Raw genomic sequence first — 22,697 nt, 5'->3', positions numbered from 1 at the left:
CGCACATCCATATACAATAGCGGTGCACACATTATATAGTAGTGAGTGAGTACTGTTTGATCTATAGGTGCCACACCTCCATATATAATAAAGGTGAACACGTTATACAGTAGTGAGTGAGTACACTGAGATCTATAGGTACCACACATCCATATATAATAGAGGTGCACATATTATACAGTAGTGAGTGAGTACCGTGAGATCTATAGGTGCCACACCTCCATATATAATAGAGGTGCACACATTATACAGTAGTGAGTGAGTACACTGAGATCTATAGGTGCCGCGGAGCCATATATAATAGAGGTGCACACATTATACAGTAGTGAGTGAGTACACTGAGATCTATAGGTGCTGCACATCCATATATTATAGAGGTCTGCACATTATACAGTAGTGAGTGAGTACACTGAGATCTATAGGTGCTACACATCCATATATAATAGAGGTGCACACATTATAGAGTAGTGAGCACATTGAGATCTATAGGTGCCGCACATCCATATATAATAGAGGTGCACACATTATACAGTAGTGAGTGAGTACACTGAGATCTATAGGTTCCGCGGAGCCATATATAATAGAGGTGCGCACATTATATAGTAGTGAGTGAGTACACTGAGATCTATAGGTGCCACACATCCATATATATAATAGAGGTGCACACATTATACAGTGTGATCCAACATACATAGTGCTGAGAGTGGCGAATTCCAGTGAACCCCGAGAATCTAAGATCATAAAAACCAACCCAATGTGGTGAGGATTTTTTTTGTCTTCAGATCTTCACCCACCCTGTGAGGACGGAGGAGGGAGCGAGTTGTCTCATTACTGGGGAGAGTCTTGTCATTTCTGATGAGGACACTAAAAGTGAGAATCTGAGAATCGTAATGAAATCTGGACCCCAGCACGGAAACGTGGAGCTTCATGGAGTCAGAATAACTGAGGGGAGCACGTTCAGCCTGGAAGAGCTGCGAACCCTAAAAGTCAGGTACAAAACCAGCACAAAATACACAATGGAGTCATCACAAATTACACCAGAACTACTCAACCTCTCAAAGTGTCAGTGTCCTGTACCCCAAGTGTCAGTGTGTCATTATCCTGCACCCCAAGTGTCAGTGTGTCATTATCCTGTACCCCAAGTGTCAGTTTGTCATTATCCTGTACCCCAAGTGTCAGTGTATCATTATCCTGCACCCCAATTGTCAGTGTAGCATTATCCTGTACCTCAAGTGTGTGTCATTACTCTGTACCCCAAGTGTGAGTGTCATTACTCTGTACCCCAAGTGTCAGTGTCATTACTCTGTACCCCAAGTGTCAGTGTCATTATCCTGTATCCCAAGTGTCAGTGTGTCATTATCCTGTACCCCAAGTGTCAGTGTCATTATCCTGTACCCCAAGTGTCAGTGTGTCATTATCCTGTACCCCAAGTGTCAGTGTATCATTATCCTGTACCCCAAGTGTCAGTGTGTCATTATCCTGTACCCCAAGTGTCAGTGTCATTACTCTGTACCCCAAGTGTCAGTGTCATTATCCTGTATCCCAAGTGTCAGTGTGTCATTATCCTGTACCCCAAGTGTCAGTGTCATTATCCTGTACCCCAAGTGTCAGTGTGTCATTATCCTGTACCCCAAGTGTCAGTGTCATTACTCTGTACCCCAAGTGTCAGTGTCATTATCCTGTATCCCAAGTGTCAGTGTGTCATTATCCTGTACCCCAAGTGTCAGTGTCATTATCCTGTACCCCAAGTGTCAGTGTGTCATTATCCTGTACCCCAAGTGTCAGTGTATCATTATCCTGTACCCCAAGTGTCAGTGTGTCATTATCCTGTACCCCAAGTGTCAGTGTCATTACTCTGTACCCCAAGTGTCAGTGTGTCATTATCCTGCACCCCAAGTGTCATTATCCTGCACCCCAAGTGTATATTTTATGTTATTAACTAATGGAGAATAAGCACGACATTCAATTCGCCCTTTCAGAATTTCCGCATTATCACCCAACAAACCCGTCACTTTACAATTTAAAGGGGAAGTCCAGAGAAAGTGATAAGTCATAGATACAGGTGAATTCTGATTCCAAGAATCTTATGATCTTCTTTTTCAGTGTTTCCAATTCCATAACAGTTGTTATTACTTACCCTCCAATTGTATGGAATTTGACAGTGAAGTAACGAACTTCTGTTTCCACCACAATAATTGCAATACTACCTTCACCTATACGGCTGAATTTTAAAAAATGGGACACGGAGAAGCCCCGCGATATTGACGGACTGTAAGACGGCATCTCTGTCACTATATGGGGCTCTTTGGCACTGTATATGGGCATCTCTATGGCAGGCACTGTATGGGCACATCTCTGTGGCAGGAACTCTGGGGGGGCATGTGAGGTTTAGCAGGGACTTATGGGGGCATCTAAGGCTGGTTCACATTTCTAAAGAAACCTCAGTGGCTTATTCTCATAAAATTTGGAGGGTATAAATATTGATATAGCCGATACATTCAGGTCAATGTTATCATTGTGCCCGTCTATTTATATGGAGAATTTACTGCCCCCTGTAGGAGAGGAGAGTCCCTGTAAGAAGTCTCCAGACTTGCTGCTTTATTAAGGTGGACTATTTCCTAATAAATCCCACCATACAACGACTGATACGTTTCCCATTATGGCAGTAGAATAACGTACTTAACACTTTATTTTTTTTCTTTACAAAAATATTTTTCTTATTGTATCAAAAAACAATTCATTCCCCATCAGTGAGGCATAAATAGTTACATTTATCCAGAAAGTGCTAGAAAGGTTCTTAGAGATTCCAGATGGATTTCAGTCCATGGATTGTGGATCTTGTGCGGAGACTCCACGTGGAGGGAAGATTGGCGCCTTGCTACGCCGGTGTGACGTTTCGGTGTTCCGCTCCCTATCTCGAGTTTCCCGATATCAAACATGACGACTTTATCAGTCGTTACACAATAGCCGGAGTAATAAAATGCTGCGGAGATGCGCTGGGATAAAACACACACTGCATTATAGAAGATTACAATAATCTTCCATCTCTGGAGACGGAGAACATATTGTTTGCACTGATTGGACAGAAGGGTCTCCTTATCCATTATCAGGGACCACCAGAAAAGCGCAGCCGTGGAAGAATAGAAATTCCCATAGGTTCTTCCATATTAAGGCACCGAGGACAGAGGGAGTAAAACCCCCCCTGAGACCAAGACCGGAAAATAAGGAAAAACATCCCACCCTTAAGACATGCCGGGGGCCAAGCTGATCCCTGTATCTGACTGATAGAGAAACACTTTGCCCTGTATTCACCAGGACTGAAAGTCAATAAGACATAGAGAGGACTGTGATCTGTATACGAGGACTGTGATCTGTATACGAGGACTGTGATCTGTATACGAGGACTGTGATCTGTATACGAGGACTGTGATCTGTATACGAGGACTGTGATCTGTATACGAGGACTGAGATCTGTATACGAGGACTGTGATCTGTATACGAGGACTGTGATCTGTATACGAGGACTGAGATCTGTATACGAGGACTGTGATCTGTATACGAGGACTGTGATCTGTTTACGAGGACTGAGATCTGTATACGAGGACTGAGATCTGTATATGAGGACTGTGATCTGTATACGAGGACTGAGATCTGTATACGAGAACTGAGATCTGTATACGAGGACTGTGATCTGTATACGAGGACTGAGATATGTATACGAGGACTGAGATATGTATACGAGGACTGAGATATGTATACGAGGACTGTGATCTGTATAGGAGGACTGTGATCTGTATAGGAGGACTGAGATATGTATACGAGGACTGTGATCTGTATACGAGGACTGTGATCTGTATAGGAGGACTGTGATCTGTATAGGAGGACTGTGATCTGTATAGGAGGACTGAGATATGTATACGAGGACTGAGATCTGTATACGAGGACTGTGATCTGTATACGAGGACTGTGATCTGTATACGAGGACTGTGATCTGTATACGAGGACTGAGATCTGTATACGAGGACTGAGATCTGTATACGAGGACTGAGATCTGTATACGAGGACTGAGATCTGTATACGAAGACTGTGATATGTATAAGAGGACTGTGATATGTATATGAGGACTGTGATATGTATATGAGGACTGTGATCTGTATACAAAAACTGAGATCTGTATACGAGCACTGTGATCTGTATGCGAGCACTGTGATCTGTATACGAGGACTGTGGTCTGTATACGAGGACTGTGATCTATATACGAGGACTGTGATCTGTATACGAGGACTGTGATCTGTATACGAGGACTGTGATCTGTATACGAGGACTGTGATCTGTATACGAGGACTGTGATCTGTATACGAGGACTGTGATCTGTATAAGAGGACTGTGATCTGTATACGAGGACTGTGATCTGTATATGAGGACTGAGATTTATATACGATAGCTGGATCTGCTGGAGCGATGACAAAAACCTCAAAGCGAGGAGCGGAAACATTCCCCCACTGGAAGACTAATAGAAGGCACTTTGGAGACTTGATACACGACATCTTAGGAGAGTAACTTTGCTACTTAGAATACTCAGTAACCAATAGGAACTAGATATCAATTTTGCTATTTCACCACTAGGGGCACTGTTCTATTGATCTAAAGCTCAGCACAGATCTAGTGTTAGGCCAGATCACATCTCATTCTTCTCCTATGTTTAGTATGTATGCCAGGAAAACGCCCGACGTACGTACTAAACATGTCCATAGGTGTCCATTAGCCTGACGGAGGCCAACAGAGTGTCCTTTTGGCTTCGGCGGTATGTACTGGCTTCTACTAGCTAATATACCACTATACATTCTAGCTTTTTTTTTTTTTTAAGAATGGAATAGTGTAGGAGACTGCGCTATTCCATAAATCCGCGCATTTACGCTTTTTAACATGGTATCCTATGGGTCAAATATACCACTGTGTGCATATGTCACAGGTATACGCTTAATAGCCTATGCGTGACAGATGGCATCCGTCACCTATAGGTTATAATGGTATGCTTTTAACCGATACCTCATGAAAGGGTCAGGAGAATTAATGATGTATATGTTTAACGTATACCACTATAGCCTCACTGGCGCTTTCCGATGCATACATATAACGTATACCTGTGACAGATGCCATACAGTGCCATACAGTGGCATCCATCACCCAGGCTACCGTGTTAAAAAAAAGTGTACTGCGCGGTATCCGATTTTTGCGGGATCCCTCTGGATGGTATAGTGTAGTCTACTACGCTGCTCCATCCTTCAAATAAAAGGTAAACCGACCTATATCAGCCCGCGGAGGTTATAATGACGCTCTTATGGCTTCTGTCGGGCTGATGGAGCCCTATGGACACGTTTAGCGTTTTCATCGGGAGCTTCTTAACATACACGATAAACATAGGGCAGAAACATGATCTGTAGAGGGTCTTAGGCATCCGTCACAGCCAGTATGGAATTCTGCGCCTATAGAAATCCTCTGTTTATATTGCTCATGATCTATTATATCGATTCCAAAATGTTACTAATATTAATTTATAGTGGAAATGACGGAACCGATATAGAAGTCCCAGTTTTTGTTTGCAGGTATCAGCACGATGACTCGGAGTCGTTGGAAGACGTGATCGTCTTTGCAGTGACCGATGGAATTAACATCGCGGACGGAGAATTAAAAATCCAGGTGATTTTATGTTAAACTTAAAGGAAGATGTTTTTTAGGAAACCCCTCCGCTATCAAGCAAGCCCTGGATGTAGAGACCTGCATCAAAACCCATTTGCTGTGTAGGTAAATATCTATTGCTCCCTGTTATCAGCCAGTTCAGGCAGGAAGTGGTTGACTGTAATGTTCTTCAATGGGTTCATTGGCAGGAGGAGCAGATGAGTAGCAAACATTATAAGAGGAGGCAGTGGAGTGACCGCAGACTACACAGGGTTTGTTTGTGGTCTGTAATCATGGAGACACATAGATCTGCATAGGAGCTGTATACACAAAGCAGAAGATTTTTAATCAGGACTATTTGCTTCATGGATTGAGACAATGAAAAAAAAAATGTTTCAAAAATGTACAAAGGGTTGTTCAGGATCAAAAAAAGGTGGTTGCCTCCTCTTCAGAAACAGCGCCACGTCTGTCCTTGGGCTGTATCTGGTATTGCAGCTTATTCAAGCAAATAAGGCTAGACTGCAATACCAAACACAACCCATGGACAGATGTGGCGCTGGTTCAGGAATAGAAGCAAACATTTTTTTTCGGAATCTGGACAACCCCTTTAAACGTTGTTTTCATCCGAGAACATTTAGAAGGGTTCCGTATATAAAGAGCCATTGTTGTATATAACAAGTGCACCTAAAGAATAAATATTTCCATAGTTGGTAAGTTTACCTGAAGATTGAATCTCCTTTTTCTGTCTTATTTGGTCCTCAGATCTCCCCTGTAAACGATGAACCCCCAGAGTTGCGGTCTGGCCTGAAGTCCACCCTGTTTTGTCCTGAGGGGGGTCACATCTACATAACTACTGAAAATCTGTACGCAACTGATCCAGACAGCGACGACACGAGGCTCACGTACATGATCGCTCGCACTCCCCTGCATGGAATGATCCAGAGAGAAGGCGTTATAGTGGAAAAATTCACTCAGATTGATGTCATTCGAGGGTTAATCTCCTACAGACATACAGGTAACGTGTTTGTCTTCTGTCCGAAAATCTCAATGTCTTCAGTTTTCTTCTTCTTGTATACGACGTCATGTGTGTTAAGCTGGCTGGAAATAGAACTGTCTGTAGTCTATCAAATCATGGGACTGATAGCAGCGGGAAAGGAGTGTGCTGACCTTGTGGGGGAAAGTAACTTGTGATGATATTGGTGAGGACAGATCTGCATGTGACAGGGGCAGTGTCATGATGTGAGGAGGAGAATGGAGACAAGCAGGAGGTCACAGGCTGAGAGTTATATAGGGGAAGAAGCAGGGCCACCAGCAGCACAGAGTATTTCAGGGTAAGAGTCTGCTGATCATGTGGGGGAAAGTGACCTGTCCACTCAGGTGATAATGTTAGTAGGGATTAATCTGCATGAGAGAGGGGAAGGGCCATGATGTGACTGAGGAGGGAATGGAGACAAGTGGGAGGTCACAGGCTGAGAGTTATATAGGGAAAGAAGCAGAGCCACCAGCAGCACAGAGTATTAACAGAAGTGCTGACCGCATCCCGATATATGACCCATTGTGCTGGTCATTAACCATTGTACTGATGGAGGATTATTTAACCGTTTATGTGTAGCTGTTCGGCTTGCGCTGTATTTCATTCTCCCGTCACCATCTTACTTGCTGACGCACCTGTCAAGACTGATATTCCAAAATGATCTTCCAAAAATAGTTATGATTTACAAACTTTCCTTCGTTCCCTGCCTGGAAGCGCCGAGCAGATGCCTCATAAAGCCGGGTAAATGGTATAAAAAAAGATTTGACTTGATATTTATACTTCGTACAGCGCATAAGGTAAGAGGTCCTAAAGTGTCCCAGCAATGGCATTCTCCTGCCTAGCCTGACGTCGGGCACAGTAGGGCTGGTGTACCCTGGGCAGTGCCCAGATGCCCAGAGAGGTGCTATTCTCATCAATAAAACCTGCGCATGATACTCTCCAGGTAGCATACGGTTGCCATGTCAACTGTACTGTCCAGCGTGCAATAACGTCACTCCACACTGATGTCAGATCAGGAAGAGAATGGAATTGGAGCGACACTTAAAGGAGACCGGCACCTGTTCTGTGTAGCTGGATGATAGGCCCTTAGTCTTATCTCCATTGGTGAGTTTAAGGGGGTTTTGTGATTTTATGTTAATAAAGCTTAATTTCTATATAAATAAAAAGTTTTACAACTTTCTAATGTAATTTGTATTTCCAGTCCTCACCATTTTCAAGATGTCTGCTTGCTGTCAGTGAATGAGTACACTATTGTTTACATTCAGAGGCAACAAACCTGTACATTGCTAGTCCTGCTCTCAGCTGAGAAGTGGATACATTTGTTTCCAGTCTAGACAATGCTCTGTGAACTAAACAGCCTGGACTCCAGACTGATACATTGTAGCAAACTAGCAGAGATATGGGTGCAGCTGTGAAGTAGATACAATTGTATCCAGTCTAGGCAATGCTCTGTGAGCTGAGAGAAGGACTGTCTGTGTATGTGCTTACAGCCCATGAATGTAAAGAGAATTATCTTAGGCCGCATGCCCATGACCGTGCAATTGCGTCCGCATACCACAATCACGGATAGTATAGGACACGTTGTATCCTATGGGCCAATACACACGACCGCGGTTTCCACAGTCCGTACATTGCCAGGAGCGTCGAGCGCAGAAAAAAATAGGACAAGTCATTTTAGGCCTAATTCACACGAACGTGTCCGTTTTGCGCGCGTTGCCGTTCCGTTTGACATCAGTGTTTGGTGCGTGGCTGCGTTATTTTTGCGCGTATTCCATCCTTATGTCACGCGGTTTTGACGTTTACAAAATGAAATGAAGGAGGTGTTTTACTTTTTCTCATCATTTCTTGAGCAACTGTTGCGTGAATCACGCACAGCACACGAATGTGCGTCCGTGTGATGTCCGTGATTTTCACACACCCATTGACTTCAATGGGTGCGTGATGCGCAAAAAACGCTAAAGTATAGGACATGCAGTGAGTTTCACGCAGCGGACACACCATTGACTTGCATAGGTTCGTGCGACGTGCGTGATTTTCACGCGCGTATCATGGACGCGAAATCCGCTCATGTAAATAAGGCCTTACGGACCGTGCTCATTAAACTCAATGCACTCTTGTGTGTGTACGGTCCGAGATTGAGGACGGCCTGCGGATGTCACTCCTCGAGCCGCCCGTGCCGTAATCACGGACCGTACACATCGCTACACACGGCCTTATTCACTGACAGCAAACTAATATCTGAGAAATAATGAAGAATTGAAGCAAAGTATATTCGAAAGATGTAACACATTTTATATATAAGGGGATTAAGCTTTAATAATCTAAAAGCAAGAAACTCTTTAGGGCTCATTCACACGAACGTGAATCTCGTCCGTGTGACGGCCATTAAAACAACAGCCGTCACACGGACTCATGTATTTCAATGGCGCCGTTCACACGACCGTTGTTTCAACGGAGCGTGTGAACGATCCGTTGAAAAATAGGACATGTCCTATTTTACCGCGTGTCACGTATCTCTCCATAGAGGGATCCATGACAACGCGTCCCGCACGAGTCCACCTCCGACGTGGAAAACGGCAGTTTTTCACGTCCGAGATGGACTATGTTCGTGTGAATGTAGCCTTAAGGTAGTCCAGCCCAACCCTGATTAGGACTTAGATATGATCAGTGACATTTAGGGTACGGCCACATGGAGCGGCGCTGATACGGTCGCAACGCGGCCAACAACCGGGCTGGCACTATGTAGGAGCGGCTGTCAAATACCTCGTTAAGGGGTATTCCGGTTACATGGCTCATGCGCACTGCCGCTCCATTCATTCTCTATGGGAGTGCTGGAGATAGCCGAGTGCAGTGTTCGGCTTTTTCCGGCGCTGCCATAGAGAAGGAATAGGGGTTAAATTGTTGTAATTTGCAAAATCGTGCGGCCATAAAGGGTGTATTAATTCATGGCTGCTCGATTTTGCAGATAAAGGGACGGTTTATCCGCATTAACGTGCGGCCACTAACAGGCTGTTTGACAGCCGCACCGAACATGGTGCCGGCGCGGTTGTTAGCCGCATTGTGACCGTGTCAGGGCCGCTCCGTGTGGCCTTACCCGTAACACAATTGTCTATTGGAGTTTACAGTATTCAAAAACCACCTGCTAGACTGCAAAGCTTCTTCTCCTTCCCTCTTCCATGCTTTATACTGCAGCTCTGCTTGTTCAGATTGGTTTATGTACATGAGCTGAAAATCAATAGGACATGGAGAAGAGCGTAAACTTCAAACAGATATGAAGCCATTTACAATCATACATTTTGATCACAGTGTGTAAAGCCTTTCTGTACACCGGAGACCAGTGGTGGGGCGCAGGGCAGAGCTCACGTAAAGTTGGTAGAATTCCTTGGTACTTATCATGTTGTCCTCGTCTTTCAGGAGGGGAGATCGGTGCCTATGTAAGAATGGATACAGTTACACTCATCGTCTCAGATGGGGAATCCGTCTCAGCCGACACCTGTTGCATTGAGGGTCCTCGTCCCCCGCCGATTCCACTTCATGCCAGCCTTCCCGTCTATGATCTTAATATTACCCTCATGCCCATCAATAATCAGCTGCCGGTGATAATCATTGGTAAGTCCAGTGTGACTAATGCGAGTGCAGATCATGGAGCATTTCTCACAATCACTTCAGATACAAGTGCGATTTACCATATGTTCTATAAGGGGGCAAAAATATCACCGCAAATGGCCGCTGGACTGAGCAGCGCGGGCCTGGCCGATATAATGACGGTGCCGCGTCAATATATTATACCACATTACATAATAACTATAGCACATATGAAAAATTGTTAGCTCCGCGGTCCAGTCTTCTGTAAATAGAGCTTAATCATTGTATAATATAAAATTCTGCAACTTTCTAATATACTTTGTGTTTCAATTCTTCATCATCAACAAGATCTCTGCTTGCTGTCAGTGAATGTGAACATTCTGGTTTAGAGGATAAAATCCGGTTCTGATCTAAAACATCTCACAGCTCTAGATTTGCTACAACTGTATTCAGTCTAGACAATTCTTTGTGAAAACACACGATCAGCACAAATCTCTCGCCTTTCCTGATAGTTTGTTACAATGTATCAGTGAAGTCCGGTTTGTTTATCTCACCGAAAACTGTCTAGACTGGATGCAATTACAGAAAAACCCCAGGCCTTATTATTGTTAATATCTGTGCTGCACCCCTAGGCTGAAAACCTTGTCTTGCTAATCGCTGAGGGATTGTTACAATGTATCATTATAGACAATCCCCTGTGAGCAAAACGCAGCCTCTACACAGATCTCTTTCCTGTCCTGGCGTCCAGGCTGATTGCTCTAACCTGCGCTGATACATTGTAAGAACAAACAAGAATAATTATTTTAGGATGGATGGTTTTTTTTGCTTTTGAATTTATCCATTCACTGACAGCAATCAGAGATTTTGAAATAGATAATAAATTGAAACACAAATCATATTAGAAATTTTCAGAACTTTTCATGATATAATGATAAAGCTTTATTTACATAAGACTGGATACTGCCGCGTTAGTGAGGAGGGTACAGAACGTAGGGGGCACCAGACCGGCAGAAGCAGCTGCACTTTCCTGTCCTAGAACAACTTCCATTATTTCCAGGTTCCTGCACATCTGATATTATTCATGGGAGACGGATTTACAAATAATATGCACATTGCAGGAGACGTCTTCGTTGTTGATGAAGGCTTTTCGTCTCCTCTATCTGTAAATCATCTGAATGCATCGGATGTGGACACTCTGGATGATGATTTAATATTCCTTATGGAGACGAGTCCACAGTTTGGATACCTTGAGACCACAATACCCTCTCCGGGGTCAGAGAAGACCATCCCCGAGAGCAAAATCAGTAAGTTATCTTCTATATGTGTATTGGGACCTTCAAGGGAAAATATTTAGTTTTAGTTTTAGCGAAATAGGTCCAAAATTCTGTGCTAATTAATATTATAATATATCTTATAGTCACAGCTCAGTTTTTCTGACACAGAGCTCCAGATCCTCTGCAAAATTGTTCAATTATACAATTCTGACCGCCTGCAGCCACCACTAGGGGGAGCTTCGGAGCTCACTGCATACTGTGTATATGAAATCAATAATAAATACAATAAGCTCCCCCTAGTGGTGGCTGCAGGCACTCATCATTTTATAAATTAGCTTTATAGCTGGGCAGCAGATTTGCAGCTCTGTAACAAAAAAAGTGGAACGCCGACCCCTATAATGACAGAATAACAAATGAATCAGCAATAGAATATGCTAAAAATGATATCTGGTTAAAAGGTGGAGCAGTGATACAGGGAACACAGATAATAACAATTTCTGATAATGACCCCCCCCCCCCCCGACCCCCCGTAAACTGTAGTCTAAAACTGGCCGTGGACAATAGATTTCTATTGATGGATCCTGTGAATTTTCGAATGTCAGAGCCGAACTGTCCACAATGTTTCCCAATGGGGAAATCAAGGATCTGGTTTACGTTAATAAAGCCAAATATTCAATGTTTGCATATATCTTAGCGCCCGCAGAGTTCTGCTGCTGCTGCCTCTTTGGATTGTTTGCTGTTGCAGTGCTGTCGCAGCAGTTTTGCACCTGCCAATTTATTTCCCTTTGTTAGGAGGCGCTGAAAAACGTAATTTCTTTGTAAATAAAGCTTAATAATTGCATCATGAATAGTTCTGCAACTTGCTAATATACTTTGTGTTTCAATTCTTCACCATCTTCAAAATCTCTGCTTGCTATCAGTGAATGTGGCCATTCTTGTTTAGATCCAGAGGCTTAAATCCTGTTCTGACCTAAAACGTCTCACAGCTAAGGTTTGCTACAATTGTATTCAGTCTAAACAATTCTTTGTGAAAACACATGATCGGCACAAATCTCTCTCCTTTCCTGATAGTTTGTTACAGTGTATCAGTGAACTCCAGGCTGTTTAGCTCGCAGAAAACTGTCGAGACTGGACAATCCTTTGTGAGCTAGACAGTCTTAACTCAGGACTGTTACATTGTACCTGCACTGATACATTGTAACAAATTATCAGGACAAAATAAAGATTTATGCGGCTGATGTGTTTAGTTCACAGAGGATTGTGTAGACTGGATATAACTGTAACAAACCCTCAGATGTGAGAAGTATTAGTTCAGGATAGGTTGTTGGCCTCTGTATGTAAACAAGAATGTTTCTATTCACTGACAACAAACAGAGATCTTTAAAATGAAGAGAAATTGAAAGAGACCTATAAGTGTAACTAACAGAGACAAATTTTCCATGTCCCTATCCAGGTTCGTTCAGCCTCCAGCACGTCAGCTCAGGTCACGTCCGCTATGTCCAGTCACATCATCAGCGCATTGAGCCAATATCTGATTTCTTCATGATCTCGGTCACCGATTCTCTCCATAAATCAATGATTGTCCCGTTCTACATCATCATCAAACCCATAAACGATGAGGATCCTCAACTGCATGTCAGGAACATAACGGTAAAGCTCAGTCCCTTGTCCTAGTTATTGTATTATCTATTGTTATTTATAATGGTCACAGCTCATTTTTACTGATACAGAGCTCCAAATCCCCTGCATAGACATAGAGCTAAATGGTAAAATTAGATTAGCCAGCAGCCACCACTAGAGGGAGCTTAGGAGTTTACTGCAGACATTGAATTCAAGCTCCTAAGCTCCCCCTAGTGGAAGCTGCAGGCAGGCAGAATTGAATTATGTATATCTAAGTTTATGCAGGGGATTTGGAGCTCTGTATCAGAAGAACTGAATCAGCCTTGAATGTTCTATAACAGAGTGGACATTCACAATATTGGACCAGGGGCATTTATTTTTTTTATTTACACACATGATTTCTACATTTTTGTCATAACAGATTGCACTCTTATACATTTTATTTTGTAGAAAAAAAAACATTTTAACTATTTTTTATTCCAATCCTTCGGGGGACTTTATTAGTTTTTCGTACTGTACTTCTCCCATATAAGATTCTGCCACGGGGAAACTTAGACATTCACGATTAGACCTAGAAGCTCCACCCTGCAAAATTGGATCCTGGCGATCCGAAGATCAGTCACGTGACCACTTTGACCAATAGAATCAGAGGCAAAAATAACATTTCTCTCTAGTCTTGTTCCATTGTTTTAGATGCTCAGGGCTAATTTTAGGGTTGGCAAACTAGGCATTTGCCCAGGACCCTTCTTTCCTAGTGGCCTCCCAACCAGAGAGTGGAGCATCAGGCTGTGTTCACACGGTAAAGTTAAAACGGATATAAAATACTAAGCTGTTTTCAAGGGAAAACAGCCTCTGATTTTCAGACGTTTTTAAAGCATCAAACACTTTTTTATGCGTTTTTTGGAGCATTTTTTTTACCTGTTTTTCTATTGACACAATGAAAAACGGCTGCAAAAATGTCTGAAGGAGTGACCTGCGCTTCTTTTTATGGGACGTCTTTTTACGTGCTGTTTTTTGAAACTTTCACTGCCCTTGAACACCAGGGATTTTTCCATGAACCCATTTACTGCCCTTAGCCCCCAGGGACTTTATCATTAACCCCTCCTCTATGTGGGCACTGTATGGCGCTATTATGTGGTTACTGAATGGCAGTATTGTGCCGGTCATATATAGCCGTGTTAGGTGGGCACTATATGGTAGTATTTGGATATTGTATGGAGGTATTTTTTTAGACATTAAATGACAAAGTGCGCATGTTTCTGTGTTTATATTAATATTGCATTTTTGACTTTGTAAACATGGTGAGCAGGGAGCCTACTTTACTATGGTTTCCTTTTCTATAAAACCGGCCGTGCAGATGCTTTCAGTTGAGGTCACAGGGGGAGAAGTTGCCTTCACATCTCAGGTCATTGAACGGCGTAGTGTGACCAGTGCTGCAAACACCTGCTGAGTGGGCACAGGATTATCCGCGGGACAGCTGCTAATGATTAGATGACTTTTTTTAGGAAGTGACTTCAAGGCTAAAAATATCTAATGCCGCAAAGTAGCTGAATGGTGGAGTCCACACAGAACATGAACACTTCACAGACTGCCGAATGCGCAGGACTTACAGAATTAATGTAAAGCGATTATAGGGCACTTCCCCTTTAAATAAAAATCCATTAGGACCTGTTCACACAGAGTTTTTTTGTTGTAGGCAGAAAAAATTTGCCTCCGTATTCATTCAGGAATTTTGAAGGCAGATTTTGAACTGTCTGCACGTACTTTTCCACGTTTTTTCGCTGCATTTCTCGTGGGTAAAATACACTGCAAAAAACGCTCAGAAACTGACGTTTTTTCTTCCTGACACTTATTCAATGGGAAGTCAGAGGCGGAAACAGCGTGAGTGGCCAAAAGCCGTCCGGGGGAAAAAAACGCCTCTGCCTCCGAATGAATTCAATGGGGGCGATTTCGGCCATTTTTTGGCGCGTCAAAATCAGCACCAAAGAACTCTGTGTGAACAGGGCCTTAAACTTCCTTCACAAACTTTTTGTTTCCTTTTTTTAGTAAGGCCCCAAGTTTTTTAATAAAATGAGAAATGCGTTTTTAGTGGCATTGTTATGTAATGTATGTACACAGTGACTGCACCACCAGCATATTGAGTGCAGCTCTGGAGTATAATACAGGATGTAACTCAGGATCAGTACTGGATAAGTAATGTAATGTATGTACACAGTGACTCCACCAGCAGAACAGTGAGTACAGGTCTGGAGTATAATACAGGATATAACTCAGGATCAGTACAGGATAAGTAATGTAATGTATGTACACAGTGACTCCACCAGCAGAATAGTGAGTGCAGCTCTGGAGTATAATACAGGATATAACTCAGGATCAGTACAGGATAAGTAATGTAATGTATGTACATATTGACTCCACCAGCAGAATAGTGAGTGCAGCTCTGGAGTGTAATACAAGATATAACTCAGGATCAGTACAGGATAAGTAATGTAATGTATGTACACAGTGACTCCACCTGCAGAATAGTGAGTGCAGCTCTGGAGTATAATACAGAATGTAACTCAGGATCAGTACAGAATAAGTAATGTAATGTATGTACACAGTGACTCCACCAGCAGAATAGTGAGTGCAGCTCTGGTGTATAATACAGGATATAACTCAGGATCAGTACAGGATAAGTAATGTAATGTATGTACACAGTGACTCCACCAGCAGAATAGTGAGTGCAGCTCTGGAGTATAATACAGAATGTAACTCAGGATCAGTACAGGATAAGTAATGTAATGTATGTGCACAGTGACTCCACCAGCAGAATAGTGAGTGCAGCTCTGGAGTATAATATAGGATGTAACTCAGGATCAGTACAGAATAAGTAATGTAATGTATATACACAGTGACTCCACCAGCAGAATAGTGAGTGCAGCTCTGGAGTATAATATAGGATGTAACTCAGGATCAGTACAGAATAAGTAATGTAATGTATATACACAGTGACTCCACCAGCAGAATAGAGAGTGCAGCTCTGGAGTATAATACACGATGTAACTCAGGATCAGTACAGGATAAGTAATGTAATGTATATACACAGTGACTCCACCAGCAGAATAGTGAGTGCAGCTCTGGAGTATAATACACGATGTAACTCAGGATCAGTACAGGATAAGTAATGTAATGTATGTACACAGTGACTCCACCAGCAGAATAGTGAGTGCAGCTCTGGAGTATAATACAGGATGTAACTCAGGATCAGTACAGGATAAGTAATGTATGTACACAGTGACTCCACCAGCAGAATAGTGAGTGCAGCTCTGGAGTATAATACAGGATATAACTCAGGATCAGTACAGGATAAGTAATGTAATGTATGTACACAGTGACTCCACCAGCAGAATAGTGAGTGCAGCTCTGGAGTATAATACAGGATGTAACTCAGGATCAGTACAGGATAAGTAATGTATGTATGTACACAGTGACTCCACCAGCAGAATAGTGAGTGCAGCTCTGGAGTATAATGCAGGATGTAACTCAGGATCAGTACAGGATAAGTAATGTCATGTATGTACACAGTGACTCCACCAGCAGAATAGTGAGCCCAGCTCTGGAGTATAATACAGGATGTAACTCAGGATCAGTACAGGATAAGTAATGTAATGTATGAACACAGTGACTCCGCCAGCAGAATAGTGAGTGCAGCTCTGGAGTATAATACAGGATGTAACTCAGGATCAGTACAGGATAAGTAATGTAATGTATGTACACAGTGACTCCACCAGCAGAATAGTGAGTGCAGCTCTGGAGTATAATGCAGGATGTAACTCAGGATTAGTACAGGATTAGTAATGTATGTACACAGTGACTTTATATGTAGAGTAATTCTATATATAAACTGTACAATGGAGGTTAAAGGTCGGCATATTCTTCTTATAACTTCTCCAATCACCGCAAAGGTTACACGTTACAAAAAAAAGGAAGGAGAAGAAGAAGAAGAAGCAGGATCCGTCTCCGGCGGCCGGTTCTGAAGATGAATGAAGTGTGGAGAAGTGAGGGGAGGCCGAGAGACGCCTTATTGGCAGGTCTGGGGATGGAGTTGCATTTGATCATCACTAGTCCCCTGTGAACTGTGCAGACCACAAAGTGTAAACTGAAGAGAATAGTCCGTGTCTTACGACAGACGCACATGGCACAGGATAAAGGCTCGGTAAATCCCAACTTCCATGTGTGGTTCTCAGCTGGTGTAAATCCCAACCGAGGACGCGAGTGCCACACACAGAGACGCTATATTTAGGATATAACATGTTTATAGAGGAGCGGGGGATCCGGGAAGAGGCCGCTCCGCTCCGTGGGTAGTTTCGGGCAGTTTGGGACAATCATTGTTTGCCTTCTCTTCTGTACATAGACCGTCTATGAGCCGAGTGCTACCATGTCACCCGTCTGTCACACCCCGGGCTCGTTGGGTTGGCAGCAATGTTCTCCATTCAACCCAAGGTCTTACATTCGAGTCCAGCTACATCCGAGCGCGATCCTGCCGCAATCGCCATCCAAGTCTTAGGGTTCAACCAGAGTTCATGCAAATAATTTGGGTCTATTTTTCACCAAAATCGGCAAAAAATAAAACCCTATAATTATCCCTCAGTTGTCTTCAATGCTATAACCACTCCTACAGCTCCCTAAGGGGTCAGTATCCAGCTTTTCCAGACCCTGAATGACACAACTGTCTTGTTATCTAGCGATGCATCGCACCATTCTAGCATCATTTGGCACATTTGTCATTCAGGGGTCTGGGAAAGCTGGGTGGCTGACAAGCTCTATCTGAGCAGTAATGATGGCAAATTAAGTTGTCAACCAGATACAACTTTAGCTGTCAGTGAATGGAAACGTTTTTGTTAACTTTTAAAAGTTGAAACCCTATACAGACCTTAAACTTCTCACAGTTGAGGGTTTGTTACAATTGTATCCAGTCTAGACAATCCTCTGCGAGAAAATACATCAGCAGCAAAAATTACTCTACTGTTCTGAAAGTTTGTTACAATGTATCAGCGTGGGAAGGGTTTAGTCACACTGCTCTCAGTGTATGCCGGAGCTATAATCAGAGGATTTTCTGACGTATACATCCAGCGCCGCCTATCGGCTTCCATTGCAGAAAACGTATACCGTGCGGTATGGAATAGCAGAGTAGATTATGCTATACAGCTCTAAAAAGATATCCTGACGTATACCAGCCTGATGCATGCCAAACGGACACCCTGTTGGCATCTGTTGGGGGTGAATAGGGCCCTATGGATACGTTCTGGGTAAAGATAGTGTGAATAGACCCTAAAATGTATCAGTCTGCAGCCCAGGCGGTAAATCTCACAGAGCATTGTCTAGACTGGATACAATTGTAACAAACTCTCAGCTGTGAGAAGTATTAGCCTGTGGAAGTAAAGTAAATTAGTAAATGGCCCTATTCACTGACAGCAAGCAGAGATTTAAAAACGTTACAGCATTTTAATACAAAGTATATTAGAAAGTTGCTGAACTTTTCACGATTACGCTTGATTTGCATAAAACCTATTTATGTCTTTGGCCTCTTTAAGAAATTTTTGGGATTTTTTTATTTTTTGTATTGAAAGTAAGTGACCCCCGGCTTTGTCTCCTCTCTCCCTTAGATAATTGAAGGGGGAAGCTGCGAGATAGGCCCAGCAACATTAAGCGCAGAAGACCTGGATGTGCCCCCAGATATATTACGCTTCTCCATCGTAGTCCCCCCAGCGCACGGCTTATTATTAAAGGGCCGGCGTGCTACAGATATCAGTTCTGAGATGCCCAGAGACGCCCTGATGGACTCCTTCACCTTGGACGCACTGAAGCGAGGTCTGTCACCTATGTATCACCTGCACATGAGCTCATTTATATAGATATAATGGTCTCGGGGGTGTACGTGCTCCCTCCCCGTGTCCTGTGGGGCAGATGAGATTTCTGGGATCCGTTCTGTGTTTTTGAATCTTTTTTAATTCCTTCTTGTCCGGGATCCAGTGGAATAAAAGCTCCTCGTCCTGTTCGGTGTAATATACGGGCCGTTATTGTCCTCTGCTGGCACCCGGAGGTTACTGCAGGCCCCGGGATTCTTTTTGGGGTCAAGAAAACATTTCCAAAAAGAAAAAAAACAAAGTGACTGATGACACGATTTACCATCTGGATGTGGTAGAAAGTCATGAAGGGCGCGAGAAAAGAAAGACGAAGAACCAAACGGCAAACCGGCCATCAGAAAAAATTATTTTTGTTTTTGTACTTTGTTCCAATAGCAAATTTACAAAAATTTCCAGCAGAGATCGGCTTCAGGGGCCCATATTTATCAATTCCTCAGGTGCATGTGGGCCATCATGTGGCCGGACCTATATCAGGGCAAGGGCTCATTCCGCTTCCGTATGTCGGATCCATTTTTTTATTGAAAAAAAGGGTCCAATGATTTTTTTCACACTTCCGTTTTTCTGTAAACACATTTTTTTTATCCGCATGCCGTTTTTTTTTCCAATACGCAGCACGTTCCGGCGGGTCCGTATGGGTGACATTTTCAACCCATAGAAGCCATTGGGTTTATTTTAGAACGCATGTTCCGTTTTTGTATGGTTCACATGTGCGGATTTGTTCCTTTTATTTTACATTCGTATCTTAGCAACATTACAAAAACAACACAAAAATAAAATAATACCGATGAAAAACGGACAATTCATAGCAAAATGCGGGACAAAAACAGACGCAATGCGGAAACAAGGACGGACAAATCTCATCCACATTGATCAATCTCATCAAATTGCGTAATTTTTTTTAATTCGCAGCACGTCCGTTTATGCTGCGTAATGGCTGTTTTTCCGTTGCGGGTGTTCTCGATTGAATTTGATGGGAAGATAAAACCTGTAACAAAAAGCAGGCGTTGCAATCTTTGCGGCGGAAAAGCTGCGATTCCGCCGCAAAAATCGCAACTCAGAAAAAAAAAGTCTTATACTTACCCAGATCTTTATGCTCCTGCGCCCAGCCCGGCTATATGGGATGACACTTCATCCCATGTGACTGCTGCAGCCAATCACAGGCTGCGGCGGTCACATGGGATGAAACGTTACCCCAGGAGGCCGGGCTGCAGGACGCCAGAGGGACGCGTCGCCATGGTTACTACTATGTCTAGATTATTTTATTTTTTACCTGCTAGTTTCCGCAGCGGACATTCCAGCCGAAAAACCGTACCACAATTTGGTGCGGTTTTTCGTCCGGAATTACCTGCGGGCTCCAGGGCGAATACGCTGTGTACCTATGCGCCGCGTATCTGAACACAGCCTAAAGCGAGATAATACTTATTACTGCCGGGCTCCTGGACAATTACTATACAGCGCTGAACTTCTGTTGCAGTGCGTCCGTTCCTGCGAGGGATAAATTAATGACTTGTTTTCCGATAGGAATGACCATCGTGTACGCGCACGATGATACGGAGACTCGGCAGGACCGCTTTATAGTGCAGCTAACCGATGGCAAACACACCGTCCAGGAGACGCTGCATCTTCATATCACGCCAATCAATGACGAAAAACCGCAGCTCATCAGGTGACAATAACCAAAATAATAATTCTTCATGTTTTTGTCAATAAAATCGGGCATCAAGTATCAAATTGCGCAAGAATGCCGAATAATCAGATGTAGCAGAGTTGAGTTTGTCTTATGCAGGATGCACACTTTAATGTGACCCCAGTAGGTGGTTCGGGTTAGAACAATTTTACTTCATTTCTCATGCAGACGAGGCTGTTCTTACAGAAGTAGTGGAGCTGAATTGGTCATATGTAGCAGAGCTGAGTTTGTCAGATGTTGCATGGCTGAGTTTATTGGACGTAGTAGGGATGAGTTTATTGGACGTAGTAGGGATGAGTTTATTGGATGTAGTAGGGATGAGTTTATTGGATGTAGTAGGGATGAGTTTGTCAGATGTATTAGGACTTAGGATGTAGTCTGTCTGACTGTCAAATGTAGAAAAAGTAAGTTTGTTCGATGTAGTAGATTTCAGTTTTCCGCAAGCCTGAGACTTAGTTTATCAGACGTAGCAGAATTTATTGTACATAGTAAGGCTGCGTTTGTTAGATGTAGCAGGGTTGAGATTGGCATATGAGGATGTAGTTGAGCTAAGTTTGTCAAATGTAGTGGTATCTAAATTTGTGGGATGTAGAAGAACTGAGTCTGTTAGATGTAGTAGCTATGAGTTTGTCAAATGTAGGATGAAGTTGAGTTTCACAGAACTACTGTAGCATGATTACAATTTCCTGATGTAGCAGAGCTGAGTTGGTCAGATTAAGCAGTGCTGAGTTTGCCAGATGAAGAAGATCTGAGTCTGTTAGATGTAGTAGGTATTAGTTTGTCAGCTGTAGGGTGAAGTTGAGTTTGACAGAACTACTGTAGCATGGTTACAATTTTCTGATGTAGCAGAGCTAAATTGGTCAGATTAAGTAGTGCTGAGTTTGCAAGATGTTGGGTTAAGTCGGTCAGTATATGACACAACAATTGCGTGCACCCCCTGAACACAGGTAAAGCGGGCGGACAGATGACGCCTGGTCTAATCACATAATCGTCCAGAGGTAATAAAGGGACTATTGGCATAACATTCCTTAATGATTTTGTTTGCTCATTGGACTATAACACCCAGCAAGTCCCCGCTGAGAAGATTTGTATTTAATATAATGGTGAACGTAGAGATAAGGACCCAGACAAGACGCTCCAGGACTCCAGGGGGCAATTGCCCTTCAGGCTAGTGAGATGTTAATGATTTGGACCACCATGGGAGGGCACTTGTCTGCCACAGACGCCTGGGCACTGAAGTCCGCAGCTGCCACTCAATCCCATAGGACGAGCAGCCGTCAATCACCATTGTGCTTCACAAACTGGGAACAGGCACAAGAATCAAGACCAGGATTTGGTTTCCCAAGAGGCTCTGCAGCAGCTGAGGCCATTCAGTTAACCTCTAGATTGGAGAGGTCTGGACGGGATTCCAGATCTGATAAAAAGTCTTGTCGCTTTCTATAATTAACTTCTAATCTGCTACACATTAGGAATGCCGACCACAAGTGCGTGTGAAATGCGACAATCTGCGTCTCGCGGTTCTCACGTGGAATGTGCGCAGTGCTGCGTTCACCGCTTATCTGCAGGTTAACGGGCATTTACCCCGAAAAAACAAAAATGGGTTCCCAACTAAATCACAACAAAAATGTCCACTAGTGCAGCTCCCACAAGGGTTGTCACCCAGCTTTCCTAGAATCCTGAATGGTATGTTTGCCGAGATATGCAGTGATATGAGATCAGGACATATACATCTATAACTAAGAAGCTTTGACATTCAGGAGTCTGGGAAAGCAGGGTGAAGCCATTTCTGAGCTGTGAAAACTGCCACAGCAGCTCTTATAAGGGTTGTCATCCAGCTTTCCAAGACTTCAGAATGGTATACAATCATAAGAGAGAAGGTGATATATTTGCATAAATAAGTGGTGACACCT

At 43.2% G+C, this 22,697-nt stretch overlaps 1 protein-coding gene across 1 annotated transcript in view; it reads left to right on the top strand.

The window, feature by feature from the left end:
* LOC142657032 (FRAS1-related extracellular matrix protein 1-like) overlaps positions 1 to 22,697 on the top strand; it is a 144,050-nt gene that overhangs the window by 18,998 nt on the left and 102,355 nt on the right. Inside the window, exons 13-20 of the mRNA XM_075832081.1 lie at positions 783 to 991; positions 5,607 to 5,700; positions 6,442 to 6,694; positions 10,127 to 10,321; positions 11,416 to 11,601; positions 13,025 to 13,221; positions 18,840 to 19,044; positions 20,622 to 20,766. Of these exons, the coding sequence (XP_075688196.1) occupies positions 783 to 991; positions 5,607 to 5,700; positions 6,442 to 6,694; positions 10,127 to 10,321; positions 11,416 to 11,601; positions 13,025 to 13,221; positions 18,840 to 19,044; positions 20,622 to 20,766 (1,484 nt within the window). The remainder of the gene's footprint in view (positions 1 to 782; positions 992 to 5,606; positions 5,701 to 6,441; positions 6,695 to 10,126; positions 10,322 to 11,415; positions 11,602 to 13,024; positions 13,222 to 18,839; positions 19,045 to 20,621; positions 20,767 to 22,697) is intronic.

This window comes from Rhinoderma darwinii, chromosome 7, assembly GCF_050947455.1.
Source record: "Rhinoderma darwinii isolate aRhiDar2 chromosome 7, aRhiDar2.hap1, whole genome shotgun sequence".
In the NCBI taxonomy this organism is placed as follows: Eukaryota; Metazoa; Chordata; class Amphibia; order Anura; family Rhinodermatidae; genus Rhinoderma; species Rhinoderma darwinii.
Note: the sequence above shows the minus strand (reverse complement) of the source record. Positions and strands in the feature narration are given on the sequence as shown.